At 35.1% G+C, this 18,206-nt stretch overlaps 3 protein-coding genes across 25 annotated transcripts in view; 2 read left to right on the top strand and 1 right to left on the bottom strand.

Annotated features, from left to right (window-relative positions):
- Positions 1-554: 554 nt before the first annotated feature.
- LOC120634916 lies at positions 555-3,004 on the bottom strand. Its single transcript, XM_039905805.1, has 3 exons — positions 2,766-3,004; positions 1,807-2,602; positions 555-1,533 (listed from the first exon to the last, which is right to left on the bottom strand). The coding sequence occupies exons 1-3, from the start codon at positions 2,829-2,831 to the stop codon at positions 947-949; spliced, it is 1,449 nt and encodes a 482-aa protein (XP_039761739.1). The 5' UTR covers positions 2,832-3,004; the 3' UTR covers positions 555-946.
- Positions 3,005-5,017: 2,013 nt separating this feature from the next.
- On the top strand, positions 5,018-15,347 carry LOC120634918 (proton-coupled amino acid transporter-like protein pathetic). Of its 2 annotated transcripts, XM_039905806.1 has the most exons (11): positions 5,018-5,136; positions 5,466-5,578; positions 6,141-6,282; positions 6,730-6,860; positions 7,904-8,034; positions 9,306-9,422; positions 10,128-10,325; positions 12,625-12,730; positions 13,441-13,657; positions 14,245-14,487; positions 14,583-15,347. In XM_039905806.1, the coding sequence occupies exons 1-10, from the start codon at positions 5,134-5,136 to the stop codon at positions 14,440-14,442; spliced, it is 1,356 nt and encodes a 451-aa protein (XP_039761740.1). In that variant the 5' UTR covers positions 5,018-5,133; the 3' UTR covers positions 14,443-14,487; positions 14,583-15,347. The 2 variants fall into 2 exon arrangements, with proteins under 2 accessions (XP_039761740.1, XP_039761741.1); XM_039905807.1 differs by lacking the exon at positions 10,128-10,325.
- A 1,798-nt stretch (positions 15,348-17,145) lies between these two features.
- Positions 17,146-18,206, top strand: part of LOC120634697 (ryanodine receptor) — a 128,337-nt gene continuing 127,276 nt past the window's right edge. For all 22 annotated transcript variants that reach the window (XM_039905471.1, XM_039905468.1, XM_039905448.1 and 19 more), the window contains exons 1-2: positions 17,146-17,220; positions 17,337-17,444. The gene's annotated coding sequence lies outside the window, so the exon portion shown is untranslated. The remainder of the gene's footprint in view (positions 17,221-17,336; positions 17,445-18,206) is intronic.

The following is an 18,206-nucleotide window of genomic DNA, read 5'->3' as shown; positions in this document are numbered from 1 at the left end:
TTTGTTGTTGTAAATACACCTTGTATTATATATTATTGCTTATTTTTTTTTAAACGCGTAAACTTCCTAATTAAATGTCCAATTGGAATGAATTAATTATTATTTTACTCTATATTAATACCCTTTATGATAAAACTATTTATTTAAATAAGAATGAATACTACGATACTAATGTATCGCTTGTTTCCACAGGCGATTTAATATAATTTTAGAACTAAAGATCTCCAATTTTTGAAAATTAAATTATATCCATTGTTATTTTGTAATAGTTTAGCTTTCTTTTGGCGAAGAAATAGTAAACATTGTCCCTTTACTTTCGGAGCCATTTATATTTGTTTGTTTATTTCCATATTGGTTACAAGCAAACAAACAAACAAAAAAATCTCTTTCTAATATGGGGTAAATAGGAAGTTGCTGGTTCCTGTTGGCTATAACTATTCTATTTTATTTAATCCATTTATATTTATTGTTATATACATGTTATTGTGTTATATTCATTTATAAGATTTAATATTTTTTTACAATAATAAATTAATATTAAGCTGCAAAGAATTTAAAATTTACTATACATTGATAAAACATTGTTTACTTCTTTGTTGTCCGTGGTTTTTTTTATAAGAACAACAACCAATAAAAATAAAACTAGCCATTCTCCACCACATGCACATAATTGCAGCCAATAGATGGGACGGACATACGTTCTTGGATATTTTCTTACAAAAAAAAAAACAATTTACATATCATATAAAAGAACATAGTGTAGAAGGATACAGTGTCGAGTTAAATTATGAAATCGTTTGATCCATATCAGGTCTTAAATAGTCAACGCGCATTTTTAATTATTATATCACTACGTACGCGCACTAATGACAAATGTTAAGTTCTTGATTTCACCTATGAGAAATTAAGGCAAAGGTATTAAGAGTGAATGCTTTATCAAGATGTATTAACGAGAACGTCCAAAGCCAGTTACATATTTATATATACCATATTTTTGTGGTACAGGATAATAATTATGCGCCATATAATTATTATGAGGAATATTTTGTACATTTACTGTGTTTAAATTCGGTGTAAATGGTTTAGGATGTTCCGAAGCATCTACCAGTTTTGCAAACAATGGATTCACTTTATTAACGGTAGTGGTTTGTAGCAATTTCGGTGTTTCTGAAACTGCAGGCGTGAACGGATATGCGTTCGAAAGTTCTTTAGAATTGTAGTCTTCTAAGACTTCTCTTGATTCAAGTGGCATATCAGATCCAGCATAAGAGTCATAGGCAATGTTTTGATTTTGATTAATCACATTATTTCTTTCTGTTCTGTAATCTTTTTCGTATTGTACATTTTGACTTAAGACATTATTTCTCTCCTGATTTATTAATCTTCTGAAATCAATGGGCGCTGCTGGTCGGATTTTTATAAAACCTGGGACGATGAAGCGACGTTGAGGTAATACATGTTGATGATTACGTGGAATCGAAACTGTTGCTTGTCGAATTTCCGGATTCGATATAACAGTGTTTAATGGGGGACCTGAAATCAAATTAGATAAACATTGAAAAAAGGAATATATTGAAATATGAATGTCATAAATATAGCATAGTTCGCTCATATATATAAAAGGCAAAGTACTTTGAAGTACAAATTTTAACTGCAGTGTGTAGTAATGTTGAAGTGCTAGGAGCACCGAGCATGTGCATTAGTCGGGGTACATACACACGTCCGATATCATGTTATACTTACTTATGACACCGCTGTAATTTTACATTATTTGTTTAATTAATTTAGAGAAAACCAAATACTTACCTAATGTATGACCATGTGAATTATGGTGTCTTTGCGAAACAACATTTATTTCAGGAACATGTTTTGTTTCGATGTGTTGGACAGGTTCAATGTGTCCCACTTTTTCGACGCCATTCCTTCCCTTGGACTCTATGTCTAAATAATCAGGTTGGGAAAGCATTCTTCTCGACGCAGGTAAGTCATCAAGTAAGTCCCAAGCTGAGTTTGACTCATCATTTATAGGCATATCAAAGCCTTTTCTTGCATACGCTTTATCAGGATTAACTTTTTCATTATGTTCATTTTTATCATTTTCTAAATAGTCTGAAGTTTTACTTTCACCCCGAAAATTTTCAGTTGTACTCTCCACATCATTTAGCTCACTAGTACTGGTTTGTAATAGTTTACTTTCTTCTGTGCTATTTTTAGTTTCAGCGACTGCTGTTTTAGAGATAGGTACACTTTTATCTCCAGATTTACTTTCCTCTTTGTTAGCAGCTTTAGTTTCAATATTCTTTGCTTTAACTGTATTACCACTTTCCTTTCCTTCCGGTTTGTCCAAGCTATCGGCCGATTTCACGGTAACACGACTCTCTTTTTTTAATTCCGCTTTTATGAATCTGTCATCATCAGACTCCTCTTTTAAAGAACGGGTTCTAGCAAATTTATTTTCTACCAAGCTGAACATGTTGCTCAGTTCACTAGTGTTTAAAACATCATCATTCTTGACTACAACTTCTGCAGTTTCATCAGGGATCCTCAGCGTTATATCATAAATTTTATCATTATCATCTGCAATATAGGCTGTTGTTGGTTCCTTTAATGATAAAAGATTTATTAATTAACGTTCAAATTTTTTATTAAAAATGTTTTAACTTTTACTATTGACTAATTAGGTTGGACAGACGACGTGTTAAAACCTTACATATTCTCTTGAATATGTAAGGTTTTATTATTTAGATTGTTTAGATGATACTTACGTCTATAGACCTTGCTATAGATATTGAAGAGACAAGAAGATTCAAAATCACTATTGTCCGATTCATTATGATAAATTAATCAGCTTAACATGTTTGAAAACAGTATTAAACGTGTACTCACGATCACGATCGGACTGTTGTTATTAAAATAATAACGTATTCTAGTTAGCTAAGTACATCAGTAAATCGTTCGACATGCTGTATTGACCAATGCAAAAATCAATTTGCAACAGTTCATATAAAATGCTAGGCGTAGAAAATTTCTAGTGCAGTCTCACCTCGGAAAGGCATTTATACCACAAACAATATAATTAAAAAAGTATTTTTAATATTTTATTATGTACACTCGGAATACGGGATTTCCTTACGACTTTTTAATGAAAAGATTTTTGTGACTCGATAATAACCTACTGCCGTGATCCATAAGAAGTGTTTTTTTAATTTATCTTTATTACGCTACAAGTTAGCCCTTGTTTACAATTTCACCTGCTAAGTGCTGATGCAGCTGGTTACAGGCTAACTTAGGGGTATGGCAGTCAAACCCCTAATCGGTTTCTACGCGACATCGTACCGGAACGCTTAATCGCTTAGCGGCACCTCTTTGTGGGTGGAAACTAGCCACGGCCGAAGCCTCCCATCAGTCCAGATCAGAGAGAATTCAGACTTATTCAATTATAAACTTTCCAAATTATTATGTCTTAAGAAACAGACACACTTTTGCATTAAAATATTTATATGGATAGTATTGATTATAGATGTGTTCCTTATATCAATAGTACAGGCAACATGCTAGTTAATAAGTTCAAAATATCAAATTGATTATTTTAATAATAATCAAATTATTCGTTGAGTATTGTATTGCTATATATTTATTTTGCTCAAATATTTTCTGCACATTGAAAGGAGCCGGCTCATTCAGACAGTCAAGCGTCGGCTACTTTATATACTCGGCACTCACTGTACACCTGCAGTGTATATTGGAGCGTTGCAGTGTGAGGGATTCAGATGACTAATACTTGATGTTGGAAAAGAGCTACTGCTGAGTTTCTTGCCGGCTTCTTCTCAGTAGAATCTGCCTTCCGAAGCGGCTCGGCGGCAGTCACTCCAAACGGACATATTTGACGTTTCAAAACTGCTTATACAACGTGTAAATGAAAACCGAAATATTACTGTCTGTCTGAGACTAATAGTTTTTGAGTAAACCATTGCCATAGATCTTACTGAAACAATTCCGATACAGTCCTAACATCACATGCAAAAGTAAAATCAAGTATTACACATTGTGTAAGGCCTACATTAAATAGATGAAGATTGAATTTTGAAATTATATTCTTATTATGATGATTTTCCATTGTAACATTATTATTTAAAAAAAAAAGGATTTATTTATGATGAAGTTAATTTATGATAAGTATTCAAAATTGCGTGGGGACTGTACTGCAAACGATAAATACTTAGGTAAGTCTTAATCGTGATTGTTTTTCACGCTTATTAACAAAATCAATGACGTTCTTTAGAAATTCTATCAAGTGGAGCCAACGTTGAATCATCATAACCACAATTTCTCATTGAAACTCACTGTTTAATTATTATTATTATTATTATTATGATAACGATGAAACTAATAAGGTCCTTTATCTAAGCTAAATCTAGATATAATTAGGTCATCTACAACTAGTATGTAACTGGCTTGCACAAAGCTAGAGTTCTGTATATATTTTACGTAACCGTTGCTTCCAAAATATTCTGAGGAAGCGTTCTGTAAACGGCGCGACGTAAACTACTAAATTATCGATGGGACTGAGAGAGAGAGAGAGAGAGAGAGATTATAAATCTCTATCTCTCTCTCTGCATTTATGACATATTCATAAAAATTGCTTAATATCTTTCTAAGCGGATTCGAATCCCCTCGGTTCTGAAATTGTGTTTTTCATTTTTAAATTTAAATATTAGAATTGGAGGGATTTTAATATTTAAATTTAAAAATGAAAAACACAATTTCAGAACCGAGGGGATTTGACCTAATTATATCTAGATTTAGCTTAGATAAAGGACCTTATTAGTTTCATCGTTATCATTTGACCTTATTAGTTTCATCGTTATCATCGTTCATCGTTATCAATTGGAGGGATTCTAATATTTAAATTTAAAAATGAAAAACACAATAAAGGTAAAGGTAATAAAAATAGAAATAAGAAAATACTGGTCGGTTATAATAGAAGCATATTGTTTGATAGAAGATTACGTTTGAATATTCCTCATTGGAAAAAGAATTTTAGTGACAGTCCGTCAGTATAAAGAAGGGCTTTTTATTGTGATTTATTTTTAAATGTTTTTATTAGCGCAGTATTAAATATTTCTGTAAACGATGGTACGTTTAATATTTATTTCACTATAAACTTAATTACGTTTTTCTTCTGATTCTCTTTAGTGTGGATCGCGTGTCATTCGCGTTTACGGCTGTATATCATTATATACAGAGTATACCACTATTTATAGAGTATACCACTGCCATAGTATTATTTCAGTTAATACTATGGCAGTGGTATACTCAAAAATAGCGTTTCGGTTTCACAGATAAGTCTCAGAGACAGTAAAGTTATTAGGGATAAACGTGTTTTAGACGTAGATACTTAACTAGTTTCAATCAGCGAACGTTTTTTCGGTCGCTGGTTTCAATTTGGAATATCCTAATTTCAGTCCGCTCAACCGTCGGGAGGAGGTCGTGGCAATTGGAAAAATTTTGCGACCACCCAAGCTGAGGAAGACGCCTACGACTATGTCAAATTCCGGGTCAATCCAAAACCAACCGGGTATAAGCATAGCATATTAAAGCCTTATCATTAATTATTTACTCATCAATGGAACTGGAAGAGCCTTCTGTTACCTAAAAAGCAATACTGCGAATTTGAAGCGATGCTTTTTTATCAGGGGATGCCAAAAAATACAACATTTTTCTGATGCTTTCTTGTATCAATGCAGTTCGCTCAAATAGTTTTTCAGTACACTCATACGGTTTTTCGGAAACTATGTAAACATAATTAAATATGTAGATACTTTTACGGTACATTGGTGTACATACTTATATGACATATAAATAAATAAATAAATATACTACGACAATACACACATCGCCACCTAGCCCCAAAGTAAGCGTAGCTTGTGTTATGGGTACTAAGATAGCTGTTGAATATTTTTATGAGTATAATACATAAATACTTATAATATACATATAAACACCCAGACACTGAAAAACAATCATGCTCATCACACAAACATTTTCCAGTTGTGGGAATCGAACCCACGGCCTTGGACTCAGAAAGCAGGGTCGCTGCAAACTGCGCCAATCGGCCGTCTAAATGTATAAATAAACAGGTTCGTGGGTTCCGTTGCCCACGTGATCAAGGGTGCGCTTGGCGGAGGCATCCTGGGCGGCCATGTTGCCTTCATGAAGGCTGGTCTGATCGCGACTCCTTTCGTCTTCATGTTCGGAATGTACATGACATACTGCTTATATGTAAGTACCTACTAGCGGTTCTACTCGGCTTCGGCCGTGAACAATTCCCCGACCTTCCGCATCGCATCAGTGTTAAAGCTTCGTTTTTGTTTAGCGTTCTTTTCAATCTTGCATAGTTCATGTTAGTCGTATTTTCGTATCTATGAGCTTAAAAACGAACGAACAGATTTTAACTTTCTACCGACGTTTACTTATACGATCGCGTGAAAGTTAACATTCTATACCAAATAAATCTTAGTAAATTTTAGTTTAGTTTAATTTTAGTTCGATTAGATAAGAATGGAAGTCAATCTAATAAAAAAAAATAGAAATAATTTAATCTGCCGTATAAAGACTCGGATTAAACTGACACTGGGCACTCTTTAAATAAAGATGGAAACTTAGAATCTAAAGATTTTGGATTTGATTGAACATTGCACCGTGAGTAAGCGATTTTATTTTTTTTAGATTCTAGTCAGATCGGCACAGGTTCTGTTTAAAAGAACTCGGGTATCGTCGATGTCCTACCCAGACGTGGGAGAAGCAGCTATGGCATGCTTTCCGAATCCCAGTGTAGCGAAGTGGGCAACCGCCTTTAGGTAAATTAATATAAGCTATATTTATGTTAATTTAGTTTTAAATCCTAATATTTCACTAATGTTTGTTGTAGCACCTACTAACTTCGTATAGCATTTTCTTGTATACCTTTGGTTGCCTGGAAGAGATCGCTATTTAGCGATAAGGCCGCCAAATTGTACGTTCTACCTTATTGTGCTGTTGTATTTGTATCTGTGTAAATGTTCTCTGTGGTGTACAATAAAAGTGTATTCATTCATAAGCTTAATTATAACAAAAACTTTTTTAAAATAAAATAAAATAAAAATAGTTTATTTCGGTAAGAAACAAAATGGTATCAATATAACGCTGAAGTCTTCTTTTAAGAGTATGTTACAACCCCTGTGTCTGAAGACTCCGCTCTTCCAATTAAAATAAACTTAACAAATTACAATAAAAGGAAGGTAGGTATACAAACAAAACAAAAACTTTAACATCATAAGAAAAACAACCTTCGTTATGTTATTTATTATTCTTACTATTGTTTTAGTTGACGTAGAGCTATATGTGACGAAGGTCATCCGGGGAAGTGTGAATGAATGTATAAGTACACTTTTATTGTACACCACAGAGAAGGAAATGTAACAGAAAACAAGAATACATATTGCAAGTTAGATGGTGTAAAATTTGGTGGCCTTACCGCTACGTAGCGATCTCTTGCAGGCAACAAAAGGCGTAAAAAACAGCTTTAGATTCAAGGAAGTAATAGTACTTGCTTGAATCTAAAGCTGCAATAAAAATCAAAAAGCACGCATTTATGAGTTATACGCAAATTTTAAGGTAGGCAGAGCTTTTGTGCATGTATGAAGTGCACGCAACTACCTACTATAAGAGAAATGTAATAGATACAACGCAATAATATCTCAACAACAGCCTTCTGTGGTCGGTTGAGAGAGATGGCTCGTTAGAGCACCTACGTCAAATCTGTTGATGTCGTACATCCGCATAACATCTAGCCGCTATAAATTGTATCTGCTACATTCCACCAGTACATGTCACACATCGTCTGATGATGAATTTGTTTTAGGTACTCCATTGATGCGATAATCTGCATCGATCTGTTCGGTGCTTGCGCTTGCTATCAACTTATAATAGCAAAATCCATCAAGCAACTCGTAGAGAACACGCAGAAACCTACTGTTGAAGGCTTGGGCCCTGGTACGTGAATTGGAAAATTCCTACAAATATTATAAATGTTAAAGTATGTTTGTTTGTCTAGGTGCTTTACGCCCTAATTTAGCAACCAATCAACTTTGTTTTTGGTTAATATAAATGGAGAGAAACATAGGCTAAACATAGATAAGTTACAAGTGCGGGTAGGGGCTCAACTCGCACTTGTAACTTATCTAAGTTATGTGCGTTTTATAAGTAATTAAAATATCACTTGCTTCAACGGTGAAGGAAAACATCGTGAGGTAACCTGCATGCCTGAGAGTTCTACATAATGTTCTCAAAGGTGTGTGGAGTCCACCAATCCGCACTTGGTCAGCGTGGTGGACTACGGCCTTGACCCCTTCTCACTGTGGGAGGGTCCCGTGCTCTGTAGTGGTCCGGCATGGCTTACCCTTATCTATAATAATACCTTTCAAGGTGTCATACTCCGATTTTTATATATTTTTTAATTTATATTTGGTAGTTATGAGAATAAGTAGTAAAGCATAGGTATTTCATACCGTTATTTCATCAAAGTTTAACTATCCAGATTTTTTTGATTTGGCATCATAAAGACATATTTTCTATTTCGTTGACAAAAATTTATTCGTATTCTGTTTTTCAATTGGTATCAAAAAATTCCTATACTTCCGGATTGGACCCGGATGTTGGCGCCTTTTCCACTTGACGTTATGTTTTATTGTGAATTTTATTATTTACAAATTTTATTAGAATTTCATTTTGCAGTTTCATGCAAAAACGTCCGCCGGGTCCGATAATTATATAAAAATCGTTATTTTTAAAAATTGTAGCCTTGTTATATTTACCCGTATTACTTACTGCATTGAACATAAAATTTAAAAAGAGCACCAAGCCAGCGTAAGATAACTTGTATTAACAATATAAATAAATACAACAGACGATTCCAGATCTGATAGTATCTATTCGCTTAGAAGAAATACAAATTATTAATTTCATGTCATTCATTAAATTATACTACTACATAACAAAATTTAAGAAAATATTAATGCTTTAAGTAGATTTAGTTTTTTTTTAATTCACAGACGAGCACACCTTATGGTAAGTTTTGATGCAGCCTAAGTTGGAGGGCGCTTGCCTAGAAGATGACTATTCAATATTGATTTGAATTTTAAACGTACTCATATTGTAGGTACTAGAGAAAATGGAAGCTGGAAGGCCAGAGAGAGATATGGGCAGAGATCAGTGTTGAGAGATAAAGTGCAATAATCCTTGTTTATTTGTAAATATGATTTCAGGGTACCCCGACCTTAGGGTCTACTTGGCTGCCATGATAATACCTATGATATTAATTTGTCTTATAACACATTTAAAATGGTTGGCGCCATTTTCTCTTGCTGCCAACGGTGTTGTGTGTGAGTATATTTGACTACATCTTAACGTTTAGAAACTATCATCGGCAGCCGATTACTGTCCCGAAGTTGGGAACAGATATTATCCCCTCTTACATTTAAGTTTTAAAATAAAGTTGACTTCAATAATCCTGACCATAATAGAAATGCGAAAGTGTGTTACACTTGACGGCCGAGTGGCGCAGGAGGAAGCGACCATGCTTTCTAAGTCCAAGGCCGTGTGTTCAATTCCCAAAACTGGAAAATGTTTGTGTGATGAATGTTTGTATATTATAAGTATTTATGTATATTATTCATATAAATATTCATCAGTCATCTTAGTGCCCATAACACAAGCTACGCTTACTTTGGGGCTATATGGCGATGTGTGTATTGTAGTATATATTTATTATAATATTGCTCTAACCAGGTTGCTCTTCTAATAATTTTAAATGTCAATGTGAGATGGTGATAACAAAAAAAACACCCGGCTAAGTTTTTTGTGGGCTTCTTCTTAGACCAGGATGCATTTGGAACCCTCGTAGCTTTAGTTTAAAGTTTACGAATGTGGTTATCGCCATCATCACCCTACCGTGTAATTCTTATGTACGCATCAAAAGTGCCACCTATGTGTGGCTACTACTTGAATAAAGATATTTTTGACTTTGACTTTGACTTTAATATGAAATAAGGATTAATAAAATTATCTCTTCTGATATCCCGTTCCAGTGATCAGTGTTATGATGACCATTTATTACGCCATGCAAAATAATCCCGAATTTAAAGACTTGCAGACCACCACAACAGTTTATAGCTTCTTTGAGTTTGTCGGTATGTCCGTATTCAGTATGTCCTGCGTCGGAGTTGTCATACCCATCGAAAACAACATGGGCAATCCCAAAATGTATCCAAAAGTCCTTGTCACTGGTAAGTTGTTAAAATTAACTGTATACATTAACTGTTACAATTAAATTTTTGTATTGAAATTTTATAATTTGTTCAGTTACATTTAGTTGTTTTATTGGATAGCAGGCGTACTTAGCGGAAATCCATGATATATTATGAAAATTATATATATACAAGAATTGCTCGTTTAAAGATATAAGATAGCTGACCCGTGGAAGTTCGTTGCACCAAATCGGTTGTTACCGGAAAACACAAATAAAATGACATTTTCTAAAAATGAATCCTAGCTAGATGGATTTATCGCCCCCGAATCCCCCTGTATACTAAATTTCATGAAAATCGTTGGAGCCGATTCCGAGATTTCAATTATATATAAGTGTACAAGAATTGCTCGTTTAAAGATAAAAGATATATAAGATAAGTTTAAGCTTGATTTGCTATACTCCGCGAAACGCAGGAGAATCTGTATGGTATAATTTATAATTTCTTCAATCCTTATATTCCACACCAAACAGATCTTCGGCAATGTACCCTAAACGCACGTTTCGCTTCGAAACCGGAGCATCCTCAGAGATGTTGACTTTACAATGAATAATTGTTGAGACAGGAGATGTTGACTTACACCACACAGATTCTCCTGCTTTTCGCGGAGTATAGCAAATTAAGCTTAATTTTGATAATGAATTTAATAAAGCTATGGGAACAATTTGAAAGTCATCAATATTCCCAAAGTCGCCTCGTATGACGTCTGACGAAGAGCAGAGGTTGTAACAATTGTATTCTGATCTGCCGTCACTAGACGGCAAGCTGAAAGTATATACTTTAAATTTGAATAAATAAAGCATTTCATTTCTGATTATATAATTGTTAAGACACAATTATCAATCTTATTTAATTTGTCCGTACAGATTCTCCTGCTTTTCGCGGAGTATAGCAAATTAAGCTTAATTTTCATAATTACGTTTATAGTAACACAATGCCAGATGAATGAAGGAAGGAAGTTTGTCGGTACTAGGAAATAAGAACCATTAAGGAGTATCACTAATGCTCGATTTAGAGAAATCATTCGTTTCCAATAACGTGTCCTACTTGGTTTTCGCAAATTAAACACAAACAAAGAACATTAGTTGATATTGCATTTATGTGTCTATGAAATGACACGAAATCGCAGTTACGTGGGTGGCTTGTGCGTGTAAACGTGTGTGTGAATTTTTTTTATAGATAGTAACTGGGTCACATTTGCTGTTAAATTTAAACACAGCGATTTTTTTATTCCACTACAAGTTAGCCTTTGTCTGCAATTTCACCTGGTGATAAGCTATGATGTCTAAGATGGTAGCGGGCTAACCTGTAAGGGAATATGGTAGTCATAGACCCTAATCGGTCGGTTAAAAAAAAAAAATGAATAATTGGTAAAGTCATGTAAAATTACTTAAAAGAAGTTGTTGGAATGGTATATCTTTAAACAAAGTAACTATGTAATTAAACAAAGACAGAAAATGGAGGGAGAAAAAGAGGAAGAAAAAAAAAAACTTTTTTACTCTATATATAATATATATATATATATAGAGTAAAAAAAAAAATATATATATAATAGAAAAAAAAAAAAGTTAACGTATTTAATAAAATATAAAAAAATATGTATGTAAGGTCTTAATATTTAAGATATTGTAGTAGGTACCCGGTTGTAGACTCTGCACAATGTAGAAGTTGCATAAAAAAAAAAAAACCAGAATGCTATCACGTAGCATATTTGAGTACCGACCTAGAACAGTCTTCGATCCTAATGTCGAAGGAAAAAAGGAAGGAAAACATTTAAAAAAAAAAAAAAACCCTAATCGGTTTCTACGCAACATCGCACCGGGACACTCACGTCACGCGACCAGACCAAACCGGAGAAAATTCAGTCATTATAAATTCCCAAATTGCCCCTGCGGGCAATCAAACCCGGGACTTCGTACTTAAATTCACAGCGCTGACCGTTGCGCCAGGGAAGTAGTCAAACATACTAACATAATAATATGGTCGTCAAAAAGCTGATGTTATGGTTGTCACTGCGTAATTATTCCTTGTCGGGGGATGAAACTTATGTTTCCTGGCCGTGCTAGCTCGCTAGTGCTGAGCGCTGTGTGGTCTACGTGTGGTCACGTCTTTGTCGGTAGGGTGGTAACTAGCCACAGCCGAAGGTTTTCAACAGACCAGAGTAAAATCCACATATAAGACCACCATCGCCCACAGCTGCACCACGGAGGTTATAGGAACTGGAAACTGTGCGTGTTGCACAGTTCAAAATACTTAAGTCGACTTATTTGTATTTTAGGCATGTCATTTAACGTCTCTGCCGTGTTCTTGGTGTCGTTCTTCGGATACGTGGGTTACTTGCAAGCTTGCGAATCTCCCATAACTGTCAACTTTCCCATGACTGTGTTAGTATTGTCTATATTAGAATAGAATAGAATTTAAAAAAACTTTATTGCAACAAATGACGGAAGGAAAAGCACAAAGAAAATGATAATACTACTAGGGTGCAAAGGCGGCCTTATCACTAATAGTGATCTTTTGAAGGCAACCCGATTTTTTTTTTTTTTCATTTTATGCCGTACTAGGCGGGGCCACTTACACCAACTAGTAAGTCTATTATTTATGGATAACTGTAACAGATACAAATAATGAAAGATATCAAATTCAAAATTCTAATTCCAATTCAAAAGTTTAAAAGATCTAAGCGTACTAAAAGCGAAACTACTTTGTTTCTATGTAAAGAAAAGATTATTTCATTTTATTACTAGCTCTTTGTTCATTATTTTATGCAGGACTTCAGAATTGGCTCCTAGCGACTAAATAAATAATGTTTCTTGCAAATGAAGAATTCCCTTTTTTTATATACATCAACTCGTTTTCACTAACGACGATCAAGGCAATCCTTGATCGTCGTTAGTGAAAACGGGCCGTTAGCGAAAAGCCTAAATATTTAACTCCTGTTCTAAGGAGATTCCTAGCCATACATCAACAGTTCACCAATGGTTATCACCTCCAGAGTTGGTGAAAAGTTTTTTTTCTATAGATATTGCTTAAATCACTAGGCATTTGATTAAGGCGATGCCTAAGTTTTGTGAAAGCGGACATAAATTTCCAGAGTGCCGAAGATCCTGAAAGGTCTTATCGCTATGATGATCTACGTCACTCACGCCCTCAACTTCTGGGTGCCGTTCAACTTGGTGTTCTTCTACCTGAAGTCTTTGCACAGGAAGGAAGATGAGCTGAAATGGGAGCTCATATACAGGGCGATTATTGTAACTCTCATAGGGGTTATCGCAATTGTTTTCCCCAATATAAACGCTCTTATGGGATTCGTAAGTATCTCAAATAGTACGATAAAAATATTGTATATTATTTTTACAAATTGTATTACAAAGAACCTTATTACAGGGCATGTAAGGTTCAAAATCGCGCGTCACTTCAACGCGTAGGTATTTAATGCACACGAGAAAAATTAATTCCGTGTTCGCTATGTGGTGCCAAAGTAAAATCGACAGACCTAGTGATTATTTAGTTTTCAAAGCGAACAAAAAATATGTTATTCTCAACCATGTTTCTTTATCATTGTTTTCATTATTTTTTTCAATTTTTTATAGAAAGAAAATTTCTAACCAACCATAAAAGTACCTACGTTTTTGTAGCTAAAATAAAAAAAAAAACCGTAAATACCTTATCTATATAGTTTAGCGCACATCTAGTGGAGAACAAGCGTACAGGAATGCTTCATTCACAAAATACAATATTTCCCGATCATCAAACATAGCTAAGAAAACTCCCGAATAATCAAAACTAACCTTTCAAACAAAATAACACAAAAATAAAATCGGTACACACATCACACCACACACACGGTCGTTTTTGCGATGGTGTTTAAAAAAAACTCAATAAAACCTGTTTTCAGCTTGGAGCCTTTTGCCTGTCCAACATGGCGTTCATTTGGCCCAACATGATATACCTCATGGTGGTCTGGCAGAGGCCTGGACTCGGGAAATACAGATGGCGCCTATGGAAAGCGGTAACGCTGATTGGCATTGGCATATTTATATTTATCTGTGGGAGCGTTGTTAGCATTAACGAGCTGGCATCAATGTTTAAGTAAAGTACTTTTTATTGTACTCGGAGATTTCAATGAACTGAACAAAAGGTACATCGAACAGTTTGTTTTTACTATTTCGTTAATGAAATCAATATCATACAAAAATCGATTTATTTTGAGAAAATATATTTTTTTTATTGCAGGGCCGTCTGGTATACGTAACAGTTAATCGGTCGAACTAAATTTGTGGCACTTTTCGATCATAATGTTTCGTAATTCTTGCTCCGCTACTGAGTGATAGCCGGACAAACCAAAAAACCAGCTCATCCAGGCATTTCTGCCGTCATTCCTTTTTCTGCCGGCTAGAAGCATTGCTGTGTTACAGCATTGTTGCGTTCCGGTCTGAACGGCGTGGTTGCTGGTGTTATTACAGGCGCATGAGGCTAAACACCTTACGCTTCAGGTTGTCGGTCACAGGACGGCCATTTGTAGGACGTTCTCTTTGCTGGTCTTGATGGTTTCCACCATGGGTGTGCCCGTCTGCGTAGTCCGTCAATTATTACTATAAAAAAACACTTTCACATTCATAAATAAATATTTCTATGTCTCTGTACAAATGTGTAAACCAAAGGGTCATAGGTTAAAAGGCGAAAATTGTATTTTTGATTAAAAAGTTCATTCTAGGTCTATTTAAATGAATCTAGTTTTAACTATGACTTTGATATGATGACGTGTCGGTTGGGCAAACGGGACACTTGATTTAAATTTAACTTAAAAATAAATAATGCCCTAGCACTGTTAGGTCTACTCAAATTGGGAAAGTTTTGACTTTAACCTATTTGCCCGATAAATGGGCGTGACGTTTTGAATGATCATTGTATAATCCTCAAAATAAAAGAAATATATATCGAATATCTTTTATCCTGGAACCTGTTTAATCCGTTACGTATGCTAGGAGTACCTTTAAATTAAATTAATATAATACACTTATAACTCTAATATATTGTTATATACTTTACATATTTCAGAGAAGCCCTTGTTTTGAAAAATTATGATGACATTTATATTTATTTTTAGTTATGATGATATTTGGATTTTTATTTTATTTTATAGATATTAAATTTTTCTTTACTGTTTATTCCTGTCTTTCATTTTTGAGGATAATCTAGCCTTTATTTAGGAGGGATGGTGGTTTATATGCTGTCTAATTGACGGCAGACTGGCGCAGTGGGTAGCGTCGCTGATTTCTGACTCCAAGTTCGTGGGTTCGATTACCACAACTGGAAAATGTTTGCGTGATGAACATAACTGTTTTTCATTGTCTCGGTGTTTGAATGTTTATTATAAGTATGTATCTAAATTATTTATAAAAATATTCATCGGTCATCTTAGTATCCATAACACAAGCTACGCTTACTGTGGGGCTACCGGCTAGATGGCGATGTGTGTATTATCGCAGTATATATTTTTATTTTCCTTTTCAACCAGGAGCCCAAATCTGCTATTGCAATTGTGTGTAAGTATTTGATCAACAAATAGTACAAATTAAATGATATTGTTAAAATGCCGCAGGTTTAAATGTAGGTCAGGCAACCTGTATCGCTAGGTACCAACGTTTCCCCCGGGTAGTTCTGGGTAATTCCCAATTGTACTGTAGAACATGACGTCATCGAACAAATTTGTTACACAGAAAAAACGTTCGAATAAATTTAATTTTAATTAAAAAGAAATTAAGAGAATATCTTATGCAAAAACAAAACATTTGAACAAGGGAATAAAACGCAGGCAGCGTGTGTTTATTCTTTTATATTTTGTCGGTTTGATCGCTGTAACAAAATATATATGTGTACAAATATTTTAGATGTTTCATTCAATTTAGTTGTAGTTCTAAAAAAAATTTAAGTATTCAGTATCGCTAAGCCTCAAATGAGGGGTTTGCAGCTGTCCGCTGAGGAGTTCTGTCCTACATCTCCAAGCACATTCATCAGATCTACACAAGGTTTGGGCAAAATTAAACCTCTATAGTACAAAAAATATTATTTAAATCGGTTCTAATTTCTTTCACTTTCATCCCCTCTCCCAAAGGAACCAAGCTTAATGTCGGGATAAAAAGTATCCTATATTACTTCTAACACTTCCAAGAATATGCGTACAAAGTTTCATGAGGATCGGTTAAGTAGTTCTTGCGTGAAAGCGTATCAAACAAACTTACATTGACATTTATAATATTAGTAGGGATAGGGATTAGTAGGGATTACACATTTCTTTCTTTTTTTTTAATTACATAATACTTTTAAATTATATTATTTTATAGCATATCCATAGTTTTTGAGCGTCGCCAAAAGGGATATAATTGTCTCCTGCCCATGCTAGCCGTGCTGGTGGGGAAAATTACTGTTATAAATGTTTATTTCTTAATTAGTGAAAAACTAAATAAATTCGATCCCACGAGATCATATTTTTTCCCTGATGGAAGCTACTCCAGATCATAATCTGTCATCATCATCAATGTGGGACAATTCCCACAGCTGGGCTAAGGCACAGTTTTAGAGCACAGAACCACCACGCTGCTCCAAGGCTTTAACGACTATCATCACAGGTGTAAATAATTACCGCCTGCTTCTATACAATATAATAAAGTGAATTTTTCGCTACTGTAAGCAACCGCGCTTGTAATCTCGTTGGCTCACATACTATCCCAGCCGAACTAAAAATAGCGCGAATCGCATGTGTTCCCACCCGTCCCAATTTCTGTCCGGCGTGCGCGCAGCCCGGACCGGGATATTCCTTTTTTAAAATAGGAATAATCGAATACCGACTGGAAAGGCCATCTATATAACGGTATAACTAATAAATAAAAATAGTAAAACTTCGGATTAAAGTAAAAGAGATTTATCGAATAAACTAATTAGTCTTTAGTCCGAGGTAACTATTTTTATTTTTGTACCAACGTTTAGTGTTTTAGATTAGGTACGCAACTGTGATTCATATAAATGTGTGTGTGTGAAAATGTGTGATCAGTGCACTCAGCGATAGGTGATCTATGGATTTGTGACTATTTATTGGTATGTATTACAATTTTTTTTCTTTAATTTTTTTTCGAACCCAGGACCTCCCACTTAAATTCACAGGGCTCACCGCTGCCCTAGGGAAATCGTTAGTTTATGATTATATAAAAAAAAAACACTTACGAGGCTTTTAAGTGCGTAAGCAACCGAAGATCAGGGCTCCAGAGCAGTGGCGTGCACTGGATATTTTACCAGGGTATGCATACAGCGGGAAAATTGCATAAAACGGCAAAAATCCTCGTCCTATGCGAGTTCTATAAAAATTTTAGGGTAGGCAGTGCTTTTGGGCATGTATGAAGTGCACGCCACTGCTCCAGAGTGAGGAACCTCCGCACAATACTCGCCGTTTCAAGGACTACTGCCTATTGTATCCAACCCTTGATCTAACAACCAAGCGGATGTTTCTTAAGACGTTGGTCGAAGCTTTTTGTGAGAAGACCATTGACTGAAACACCTTTTGGAACAATAATGGTGGACTCCAAATGACGTCCACAGCTGGACATAGGTCTTTTAAAGGGAGATACAAATACCTCGGTCTCGAGCTGGGGTCCAGCGGCTCCCGGCTACTCGCTTGATGTTGTCAGTCTACGTCGTTGGGAGTCTACCAACGCTGCGTTTACTGTCGCCATTCCTGCACCTTGGGATCCCAAAGTCCATCGGTTCTTCGAGCTATATGTCCCGCTAGCCACTTCAGCTCCGCGACTCTTTGAGCTGTGCCGTTAATTCTGGTTCTTCTACGGATCCCCTCATTCCTAATTT

The sequence above is a fragment of the Pararge aegeria genome, chromosome 25 (assembly GCF_905163445.1).
Source record: "Pararge aegeria chromosome 25, ilParAegt1.1, whole genome shotgun sequence".
In the NCBI taxonomy this organism is placed as follows: domain Eukaryota; kingdom Metazoa; phylum Arthropoda; class Insecta; order Lepidoptera; family Nymphalidae; genus Pararge; species Pararge aegeria.
Note: the sequence above shows the minus strand (reverse complement) of the source record. Positions and strands in the feature narration are given on the sequence as shown.